Below are 12,329 nucleotides of genomic sequence, written 5' to 3'. Positions count from 1 at the left end.
TCTAGAGGGTTGAGTCGATTGAGAACTGATCGTTCAAGTGCCCTTGATCAGAATCATATCTCTGAGACAAGACATATATGATGCAGGGAAGGAGAAGGAATTAAGCAGCAGTGAAATAACTGCTGTGTACTTTTAGAATGTGGGAAGGTGCCGTAGGATCATATGTGTTTAAAGACCTTGGGAAGGAGTTTCCACAAAACCTTGCATAAACTCACCTGTGAATATGGGCAATAGATGAGAGAGGGGCAGGAGACATTGGGACGGTCGACAAAGGGCATGAAGTAAGATATAGCTCCAGATGCTTAAAAGGAGCACACAGAATATGCGTGTTTCATTTGTGCCACATTCAGATATGTGCTGTCCAGCCCACATTGCATATATTTGTGTCAGGAGCGCCCAACACTAATATATGACAAGCTCCCAGCAACCAAGTGGTTGCTGGAGTGCATTTCATGAGACAGCACTTATCCTGTTTGGGGGATGGAAATGCAAGTATGACAGTCGCGCCTGCCGCAATTGAAGATCAAATCATGACAGGGTCAGAAATGACTGTGTCATGATTTGTGCCTCCCCTGTGGCTGTTTCCAGAAGCCCAGGGGTGTAATCCTTTTTTCTGTGCATTGAAAAGAACATCCCATTTATGAATTTGGGATTGAACTTTTAAATGCACTGAAATGCAAGATGAAATGCAAAGGCGCGAACAAGGGCATGTTCATTGCGCTCATTCCGATGCCCTTTGAGAATGGGCCTGCTCTTTTTTTTAGCGCACGAGATGAGCTAGCACATCTCATTACTTGCACAAAAAGCATGTTGAGAATCTGACCCTTAGTCGGTGCTCAGGATTAGCAAAGAATTTGGAGAAGTGTAGTGCTAAGTTACCAGCATTTTGTGTGATCTTCTTTTGTTATTTAGAAGAGAGACAGTGGGAGAGGGACAGAGAGAAGTAAGCTAAGCATTCATGGTGGTTGTTGTGGGTTCAGAAGGACTAGATATATGCCGTCTTAGTAGAAGAATATTGTATCTCGGGGGTAAGCAAGAAAGGCTCACCAGGTGATTAGCCCACACCATCCAGCAGGCCTAGCCAGCACAATCAATGCAGATTTGATATGCTATGATAGGTTATTTATAAGGCACTTAATACCCAGAGGTTTCTAAGCGCGGACCAGGGGATCAATACTGTGTTGCTCCATGTCTCTTGTTTCCAAGGCGAGCACGTTGCCCCTGAGCTATCCTCACGAGATGATCCTGTGAGTTGCAGTTCAAAAGGTAGAGAGGTGGTGCCTACCCCTATTTTAGACAGATGCAGGCAGTCATGAGGGTACTGATGGCCAGCTTGTAGATAAGGTGCTCAAGGGTGTGTGTGTCCTTAAATCAGTGCACATTTACGTTTTAAGGGATCAGCTGGTAGATATGCCACATTTTTGAGGATAAGTTTTGCTTAAGTATGCAGATACATGTATAAAATGAGTTGTAACATGCCTTTGGTACTTTCTTCAAGTAAGGGGAGGATAGGATGAGGTAAGATTTTACTTTTATATATATATAGGCCCTCGCTATCAGAGCTTGTTTAGAAGGAATGTCAATGGAGAATTGTATGAATGGCCCGGTGAAGGGTGAGGGGTCGAAGGTAGAGTAATAAGGTAATGAATTGGAGGTGAAGAGGTACTTGCTGTGAGAATCGGTGGTGTCAGGAAACTGCTGCAAAGGTAATGGCTGAAAGCGACCACTTCGTATCATTTTGCTGGATCTTCTGTATATCGGTGAATATGCATGCAACAAGTCCATGGTGGAGGAATGATCGCTTTTCAGGTGGACTATAAATTAATACAAAACATAGTTTCAAGTAAACTGATAGCATGTGGTTCAATGAATAGTGTAGATTATCTATGGGAGGTGCTGGGATGCTGTTTACAAGCTTGTTAAGGGGAATTCCACAGTGGCAGCCATTAGCAGGAGAATGTACAAACTTATTAGAATGGAGGGAGGAAGGTGTTCTGGTGTATTGTGATCAGATACAGATTTCAATGATGGCATGACCTTGAGGGTTAGATATTCCAATTCAAAGGGCTGGGTAAAGACATATGCCTTGTTGCTGAAGGATTCAATATTCCAGATGCAAACGTATGAGGCCCTCACGTGAGTTGGAATTTGTTTTGGGAGAATTCGCGGAAGCACAAGTCTCACAGTTGTGACACGGTATGCCTGAGAAGTGGTATGGTGGAAACAGTGTGGCCGTATATGATGTTTAGTTATGTGTACACAAAAAGAAGATTGTAGTTCTGGAAGACATATTGTGTGAGAGTATTAACTGTGACCAAATATGTAGTTCCTATAAGTCAGCAACACAAATCAATGATTGAGGGACAACACCAATATCAGTAGGCAAAACAGTCCTTCATCTTTAAGCAAAACCTTGCAACAAAATCTATCAAGGAATAGGTAGAACCTTTGCAGTTACATTTTTCAAACTCATCTCTGAACCCAGGCCTGAGGGCAGGGTTCGACAACCACCGTCAAATGCTAGAGTCACACACATAAAGAGAGTTCTTCGTATGTGTTACCCATGTTTAAAGTTCCACAGTACATTTCCCAAGGCAATAAACCATATTTGAGGGCGCTCAACATTTGCCTGATTTTTCCAGCTTGGCCAATACCTTGTGAGCATTTCACATCCTACTAGTCCAAATCACAAAGTATCATTGCAAATGAATATATGCACAAGATCTAACACACTACTTTAGAAGTCTGTTGACAACAGATGTGTTCATTATGACATCCCAATCGAGTACCCTAGATGTGGGAATATTGGACGGGATTCCAACGTGAATTTTATTGCTATATAATAACCACAAGTAAACATGTTTTCTCCTCAACATGATATACAACCTAGTGCAGTAAAAGCACTGTAAGGTGAAGCACAACACTGTACAGAACTACTAAAACAAATAAAAAGCAGGATCTATAATAGGTTCATGAAACGTCAAAGTGGCATTAAGTACACAATGTAAAATGTAACTTCAATTTAATAGCTCTATCTTTGGTCTTGCACCGCCTCGCCTGCACCGCATCGAAACAGAGCTGTGGACAGCAGCTCACTGTATTATTCAGGGAAAGGTGTGCAGTGACATAATAAAGTGGCTCATCCTGTGTGCTCGCAGGCAAACGTCCTCCTTCCAGGCCCCAGAGCAGTTGAAAGGATTGCCCACACTCGGCGTCATGTGCAGGGGGACGTTGGTCTTTTTGGGATATCACAGGCTTTGATTGAGGTTGGTAGCAGCTACCCAAGATGGTCAAAGGAGGGGAATGGGCATCTTTAGCCTGACAGACAATAGCCAAAGCAGCACCCTGGCAGAGGTACTGATTCACAAAAGGTTTTCAGTGATGAAATCCAATTGAAAAACGCTTTGTGAATCAGGCCCAGTGTCTCCTAATTTGAAGATAGTTAGTTAGTTTGTTTGTTTATTAATTTATAAGGTGCACTGAACCCGGAGGTATCTGGGTGCAACGAGTACAAGGATACTTTAAGCTTAGGTTACACAGTATGACAATTAGGCAACAGGATTATACAAGAAAGTGCACAATAGATATACAATAATTGACACAGAGTAGATGAGTAAAGCATATGCAGAGCATTAGGTGCAGAGGAAATCTATGTTAGAAGTCTATCTTATCTTATGTTAAGCACATGTGTTTCTAATGTGCTTTTTTATTTCAAATAAAATGGAGCATTTACAATGACCATTGACAAGTTTAATGGTGCCATGAAGTAACAACCTCCTACCTTTGTAAACCACAGAAAATCTTGCATAATTGAACTGGAACAAGAATCGTCAATTTCCACGATTGGTATTTGGTCTTCATTTGTTACCAACATGTTGTCTTTATAATGAAATATTACTGCTACATAAAGGCCCCTGAAAGCAAAAACGACATAGTAAATGCTTCTGCACACAGGAAATCAATACAAGCAGGACTCAGGCTTACTTTCCTGTCACTTTAATGAGGAAAATGCCCCGATACATGATCAGTTCAAATGGAAGAAAAGCCGCAGGACCAAAGGATTCTATAAATAAACCGCAGTATTCAGACAAATTAAATCTCTGTGTGTGGATTGTTATTGAATAAATGGTGTCATTACTCAAGGAAATGGGAGGTAAATCATTTAGAGGGTTGGATGTAGACTGGGCACATGCTCCAATTGAAGAATACCAAGATGACACATTACATAATTAACTGATACTAACTGTGCATTATTGAAAAGCAATTATTGGTGATTCAATGTACACTCATGTATTAAGCAGGTACATGCTTTCTTGTGACATTTTTCTTTGGTACGTTTTAAACATGCACTTGTGTTGTGTTGTGAAATTAACTGTTTTATAGTCGGCTTCTACACCAGAACGTATAATGACTAGTATTGTTCATTCTTAACATAGCCATGAGGGTGGAAGTAATATGTGGCATCAACATATGTGTGTACACGCACACGCGCTGTAGAAAACACGTAGCTGCGAAGACCGCGCACACGTGTTGTAGAAAACACGTAGCTGCAAAGACCATGCACGCTGCAAAGACCATGCACGCGTGTTGTAGAAAACACATTGCTGCGAAGACCGCACACGCGCACTGAACCTTGCTGCAACTGACTTCCGCCTCAACATACCATCTTCCTGCTCTACCTGGTCTACCTAGCGCATCCTCACACTCTTAAATAATACTGTGTACATCCTGATCTCTACCACCCCTCGCCCTACTGAGCATTGACACTGTTTGCCCGCATTTGTACCTTATGCTTATTGTGTTATCCCATTCTTCTGGTGCTGCCATTCTTCTGGTGATACCCTCTGGCCTCATGTGACACTGATGTCTCAAACCCAGGTGCTACCACGAGTACTTTAGCCCAATTGCAATGCCATATCTTAAGTAATGGTCAAACTTGTGGTCGACACTCAAAGTATCATTCATTTTGTTAGACTGCTCTTACTACCGCATTTTACAGTGCCACACTAGCAATTGCACTTAGACTGCTACCTCCTGCTAGACTTGTGGGTATACTACTTACTACAACAGTAACTCAGCCCGCCGTTGATAACTATACTTAGCCTGCCCTTAAAGGGGGCCGCCTCAGACCACCTTCAATTGTGTCGTGCCTCCTGGTAGCTTTAGACCACCTTAAATTGTTTCATGTATTATAGTCAGACTACTTCTAATACTGCTGTGCCCCCGGGTCACCTACAGACCTCCTTAAATTGTGTCATGCCCTATGGTCGCCCCAGACCACTTTAAATTGTGTTGTGCCTCCTGGTCGCTTCAGACCACTTTTAAACTGTGTTGTGCCTTATGGTCGCTTCAGACCACTTTAAACTGTGCTGTGCCTTATGATCACTTCAGACCACTTTAAACTGTGTTGTGCCTTATGTCTTATGTCAATACTAGATGCTATGATGCAATATGTATGCATTTTTAGCCATGATTAGGACTTTCCAAGTCAGAAGCCCTGCTGCAGCACACCTACCCATTAGACACTAACAGGTTTGCCCATTCTAGGTGCCTCTGTGATAGTACATCTGCACCTCAGTCCCTACCGGATTTCCCAAATACAGGTGTTATCCTGCCATTCTCACAACATGCGCGATACTAAGACCTGCTTCTCACACACGCACGGGTCCCTAGCCTGGACTCTTCTAACCATCGCCATAACAATGGCCCTTACCAACTCTACACCGTGCAACCTGCAAGAGAGAAACTTGCGATTTAGAGCTAGGCTGCCACGACCCTATGACATCAAAAATAAAAGAACCAGCCCACCAGTACCCACACACACCTCTACAGCCAATAATCCTAACCTCCTAGACTTAGCGACGATAAATTGTCCTGAACCACTTAAGGACCTACAATACAAACAGAGGAGTCCCATCCACCCTAATCCCAGATCTGCCAAAGATAACACTACTAGTCCAACATTATCAGGAGACCTTATCAATGCTAGGTCCCTTATAGCACACAATACTGAAATAGCTGACATACTGGCTTTGGACAATTTAGATTTCCTTGCTGTCACGGAAACCTGGCTCCATGATGCAGCCGGTCCTGCCCTCATGACTGCCATACCAGATAATAACAATATCCTAAGAGTCGACGGGCCTAATACCAGAGGAGGCGGTCTGGCCATCATAACCAAAACGCAGCTAGCTGCCAGACTCACCCCACACCTAGCAATCACATTGTGCGAACTTCTCTCAGCTAAAATACCCATCTCAAATAACAGCACACTAACAGTACTTCTAGTGTACAGACCACCAGGCCCACTAGGCAACTTCGAGGAAGACCTATCTAGCCTCCTCACTAACAGCATCAAAGACTCCACTCAGCTCCTTCTAGTAGGTGACTTTAACCTTGGCTTTAATGACGCTGAAGACAAACAAGCCCAACCTATCCAATCCATTCTAGACAATCACGGCATTACCCAAAATGTCCTAGCTCCTACACACACAAAAGGACGCACATTAGACTGGATAGCCAACCACCACTGCAACATTACCATCTCTAGTATCCTACCTCAAATATGGACTGACCATTATCTTATATGCTTCACAGCCAACATCGAGTCCCCCAAACATAACAAGAATAAAATAGCACCCCCCCTGCCTACAAGAAGTAAAAAAGAAATCACAGCTGAAAAACTCCTTCCACTTCTCCTACCTACTCTCACAGCTAGCTCCAATGAATACAACCCTAGTGAGCTACTTGAGTCATTTAACAACTCCATGACCAAAGCTCTAGACTTGATCGCCCCTATCAAACTCCATAAAAGTAAACGTGAAACTCACCTCAACTCCTGGTTCACCCCCCATCTCAAAGAAATGCGCATCCAAAAACGCAAACTCCAAGCTATTTGGAGGCATACTCCTTCTATTGACAATAAAACCACACTTGCCAACTTCGCCAAAAAATACAAAAAGGAAATAATTCAAACTAAAAAAGATTCTTTCAATGATAGAATCAGTAAAGCGAACTCAAATTCTAAAGAGCTCTTCACCATTCTACGTGAATTGGAAAATCCCATTGCCCCTACAGACAATGTCCCTAAGGACAAATCTTGGTGCACCAGCATCCAAAATGCCCTAGCAAATAAAATCGCCATCCTTCAATCTAAAATTGCTAAGAAAAAAGCCTCCCTGACCCCTAGTGGAACTCACACCACCCCACTGAAGGAGATATCCAGCACATCCACCCAAAATAACTGCAAACCCTTCAAGTTTACCAATATTTCCATATTGGAAACTGAAAAGGTCATTCTATCCCTCAAACCATCGAACTGCCAAGGTGACAGCTGCCCTGCGCAAATCATCAAGGATGCAGCCAGAGATCTAGCACCTTTCATCTCGAAACTCATCAATGCCTCCTTTAACACAAGTACTGTACCCATTAACCTCAAAGAATCCTGGGTTCCGCCCCTACTCAAAAAACAGACACTCGACCCAGCAATCCCCACTAACTACAGGCCTATTACTACGGTCCCATTTCTCCTTAAAATTATCGATAGAGTAGCCTACCTCCAAATCCAAAATTATTTGGAGACACACCAACTATAAGGTTCACGGCAATCGGGCTTCAGGCCACTGCACGGTACTGAAACGGCCCTCATTGACCTCAAAACACAAATCGACGAGTTGAAGGATAATGGCACCACAGCTATGCTCCTCCTCCTTGACCTATCAGCGGCCTTCGACCTAGTGGATCATGAGGTATTATGCAACCACCTAGTGTCCACCGCTTATTTCTCAAGCGAAGCTATAGCATGGGTACAATCCTTCCTAGCTAACCATACGATGAGAGTATTCTCCCCTGTAGCGGCAGCGGACCCAATCCAGATCACTTGTGGTGTCCCACAAGGCTCATGTTTCTTCCCGACAATGTATAACATCTTCACTAAGCCTCTCTTCGACAAACTTGACAAACTAGGGGTAACCTATACCAACTACGCGGACGATACGCAGATTCTCATACCTCGATCAGGCAACTTTGTCAAAGACACCGCTCTAGTAAACAAAATGTACCTCCTCATTCATGGCCTCCCATGGCCTCTGCCTAAATGACGACAAAACTGAGATATTGATCTTGGGTTCCGACTCCAATCTAAAAAAATTGAGTCCCAACTATCGCAATTTCAATATAGATGGTAACACTATCAAGGTGGCTACTGAGGTAAAAACCCTAGGCGTTTACCTTGATTCCACTTTATCTCTTAAAAAACAAGTTAACACCCTGGCATCATCTACAGCATACACCTGTAAATTAATCAGGACCTGTAGACCTTACCTTTCTAAAACGAACTGCATCATGCTAGCTAACGCATTAGCAATGTCCAAATTGGACTATAGCAATGCCCTCTATGCAGGTGCCAACAAATCCATTATAAAGAAACTGCAATATTTCTAACATTAGGAAAGACCACCACTGGCTTAAAATCAGCGATAGAGTCCTGCTGAAGACATTATCGCTCACCCACAAAGGGCTCAACAACACAGCACCACCTTACATCTCGGCCAGACTGACCAGAAAATCATCCAGTCACCACACTAGGGCTTCCAACCACGACCTGCTCGAAACTCCTAGATTCAGACGATCTAAAGCGGGCGGAGCAAGCTTCCCTGTCAGAGCTGCCCAGGCCTGGAACGCATTGCCCATTGCACTGAGAGCTAACATATCCTATTCTAACTTCAGATGCAAGGTAAAAAACTGGCTCTGGTCCAACGACAACTAATTCTCATGGCTCCCAACGGCAACGATACCCTTGCAACCTAATCTAAGATGATTCTGCTCTCACACCTTTACCTTGTAGTACTTTCTCTCAATACTGTAGCATGTTAGCTTTTCATTCCAACTGCTTGCTTTGACATGTATGTACCGCATTGCTATGTTTTTTATATACTCTGTATGCAACCTAAGCTTAAGTAACCTTGTACCTGCTGTGCCCGGCTACCCCTGGGTTTTGTGCGCATTATCAAATAATAAACATAAACATAAACTGTAGATAACACGTTTAACATTATGGTTAAGTTGCGCTACCAAAAACCTATGAAATTCAGTAAAAAAACTTTGTTAAAGGGACGTTATGGATCCAAGTAAAACCGAAAAACCCATGAAATTCGCCAGTTATGGTAAGCTAAGCAACCATAACTCGTGCCACCACTGTGCACTGCTAAGACTAACACCCAGGACATCAAAGATGTCCCTTTAACAAAGTTTTTTAACTGAATTTCATAGGTTTTTGGTAGCGCAACTTAACCATAACTTCCCTTTAACAAAGTTTTTTTACTGAATATATATATCTATATAGTGTGTATGTGTGTGTATGTGTACATGTGTGATTTTGTGTTATGCTCAGTCCGCAAAGGGAAAACTAAGAGTTTGTAGTAGTAGAAGTATTCTTTTTTCAGAGATCTTATATTTCTTTAGACAATAGCAGCAATACGATATCACAGCAGCATATTGTGATACATACAATCACTGTTGAATATCATATTACCACCCGAAACAATAGAAAATACAGCGACTAATTTTGAACATAACATTCTAAAATCTGCATTATAAATTCATATAATGACACCTAATACACCATACACTAGAAATAGAGCTTGCAACAGCTCAAAAGACATCAGGATCAACAGCACATTTAAAAACGGCGACGGCATGTATCATACTTAAATATGTATAGTTAAAATAAAATGCCTCTCGCATTCTAATGTGTCAGGGCACAAAATGCACTTTCGGTAAGATATGAATTCCATTTAGTACTTTGTTGGGATGCACCCCCAATACCACAAACGTGAGAGGAAGTACGCATTAAAAAAAAAATCTTTAAAGAGTTAACTGGGGGCCTGTTAAAATGCCAATGCCCCAGTTACAGGTGCTCCCTTCCTGCTTTATGTGAGGGGAAGAGAGATACATTTCTGAGAGTACCCAATGAAGAAATGTAGGGACGCCACAAATAGCAGAAACGCACATTGAGAGTACAGCCTTGTGGCATAATGCAGTAGGCAAATATTGAGCAGTAGTGCATTAGGTTTGACACAAATTTAAAGGCAGAGAAAGATGCAAAGGACGTCACAAGCAGTGGATAAGCTTCCATTTAGTAATGTCACAGGTAGAATCTACAAAACACAGTACCAATCTATTTCACCGCCCATTCATTGCTTTCGAATTTAGATTGCACATTTAAACATACAGACCCACTAAGAGATTCAACCTCCTGGGCCATTTACAACTTATTAGGCCAAAGAAGCACATGGAGTTTTCCTCACAGTTCACAGTAAATACCCTTAATTAATGATCATCCTAGACGGTGCACAAACAAGGTCAGAGCCATTAGAGACAGAGGTGAAATGCTGCACATTGATTGGTCAGAAGCGCCGGGTGGAGCAGGTTCCCAAGCCCTATGCGAGCGAAATATAACAAATAGTGTACTTACACAGTAATTAAAGGTTGCAAGGTGAGTTTGGTTTGGTGAGAACAAGGTAATGCGCTGAATAAAGGACAATTGCAGCAGAGAAACACACTGCCCCATGGTGGAAACTGGACACTTAGAGTGAAGCTACAATTGCCAAGTAACAAGGGTATTTTGTCGTCAATAGAGGCAAAAGGATACCTGTTTGAAATGCAAGGAATAAAGTAGAGTATCATGAAAAGGTGGGCGAAATGAGCGATCCTACTGTCCCACAAACCAACTATATTTATAAAACCTAAATAAGACACACCCACACCCACAGCCACACAAATACACACACAGACATATCTGCACATAGATAAATGTACATTTAAGATTGAAAATGGTCTTGGAGCAAAGGCCATGAAACAAGTCGCATGCGATCATGTAGACCCACGATGGAAAAGTAAGGAAATGTTCCAAAAGGTAAAACATGTTTCCAAAGAGAAGTCGCAATATTAGCTGTTATTTGTACAGTCACAAGGCTGGGAACAATCAGAAGATGCCAACGTTTGAGTCCCAAGTGAAAGAGATGAGGTATTCATTTTTGTTGCCACACTGTCTACACCTCACAAAATGATTGGTTATTGAAGGGGGAAGAAACACACAGTGAATCCTGGGGTGGGATAGGCAATGGGGAACTGATGTGCATGTTGCAGAATGTAAGAATTTACAACAATCAATAAAAATGGAGAAGCTGGACAACCTGATAATAAGATCATTGTCAAGAAGAGGTCATATTGGTCGCGAGGAGCATGCTATACCAATAGGGCTAGGTATTGTATAGAAATGTGTAGGGGACAGCAACCACTGTCTAATCAGTGAATAACAGGCTTTACCAATAGGCCTAGGTATTGTATAGAAATGTGTAGGGGACAGCAACCACTGTCCAATCAGTGAATAATATTTTACATGCATCTTGTAACATTGCCACAGTCATGATGTCATCCACTTCTATATAAACCACCATTTAATGATGAAATGTTGAATGATGCTTGTATTATTCCCAGCCAAGACTGCATGTTGTAAACTTTTATTTTTCTTGCTACTCGTTCACTTTTATTGGTCATTGGATTGATTTTCGGGTTATTCCGTTTTTTGGCCTAGCTTACATTTGGTGACCCGCAATGTGATTCCAGGCCCATCCAAGCGGGTAGGAGCTCAGAATCTGTGCACAAGAGAAGGGCTGCAAGTACCAGGATTATCCAAAGGCTTGCCTGATTGCTGGAGGTTTAGAACCACCCCCAGATGTGCAGGCTTTTTGAGGGGGGGGAGATGGCATCTGAGGTCCTTGGAAGAACATACAGAAAGTGAGTTAACCAGTTGCAGGAACAACAAATGGAAGTGTGAGTATTTGGACTGAGTGAAGGAGGGAACCATGTGGTGCATATTATATAATATATAATATAAATAATTGGTTATTTATAATGTGCTTAATAAGCAGAGGTTTCTAAGCACGGACCTGGAGATCAAACCTGTGTTGCTCTGCGTCATCTTGCTTCCAAGACGAGCGAGTTGCTCCTGAGTTATCCTCCCGAGTTATTCTTTTTCCTTTTAAATTTTGAGTAAGAATGAAGAAGAGGGCTCCCATAGAGAGGAGTGGTCACGTCACAATGGTATAATTAATGAAGAGGTACTGAAGTGGAGAATCCTGAGAGAGAGAGAGAGAGAGAGAGAGAGAGAGAGAGAGAGAGAGAGGAAATAGGGTGGTGCTGCTTAGAGAAATTAAGTGAGAAGTCCTGTAGTGGAGAGAACTTTATCCCTCTGCTCGTAAGTAAGGGGCTAGAGGAGGAAGAAAAATAAACCATTGTGTACATAAGTGTTGATTTTGTCTTTTTAC

At 42.3% G+C, this 12,329-nt stretch overlaps 1 protein-coding gene across 1 annotated transcript in view; it reads right to left on the bottom strand.

The window, feature by feature from the left end:
* The window catches only part of ANKFN1 (ankyrin repeat and fibronectin type III domain containing 1), a 1,946,563-nt gene that overhangs the window by 816,474 nt on the left and 1,117,760 nt on the right, over positions 1–12,329 (bottom strand). Inside the window, exon 10 of the mRNA XM_069654938.1 lies at positions 3,782–3,914. Within this exon, the coding sequence (XP_069511039.1) occupies positions 3,782–3,914 (133 nt within the window). The remainder of the gene's footprint in view (positions 1–3,781; positions 3,915–12,329) is intronic.

The sequence above is a fragment of the Ambystoma mexicanum genome, chromosome 3q, assembly GCF_040938575.1.
Source record: "Ambystoma mexicanum isolate Mex_15411 chromosome 3q, UKY_AmexF1_1, whole genome shotgun sequence".
Lineage (NCBI taxonomy): Eukaryota > Metazoa > Chordata > Amphibia > Caudata > Ambystomatidae > Ambystoma > Ambystoma mexicanum.
This window is presented reverse-complemented; position numbering and strand designations above follow the sequence as displayed.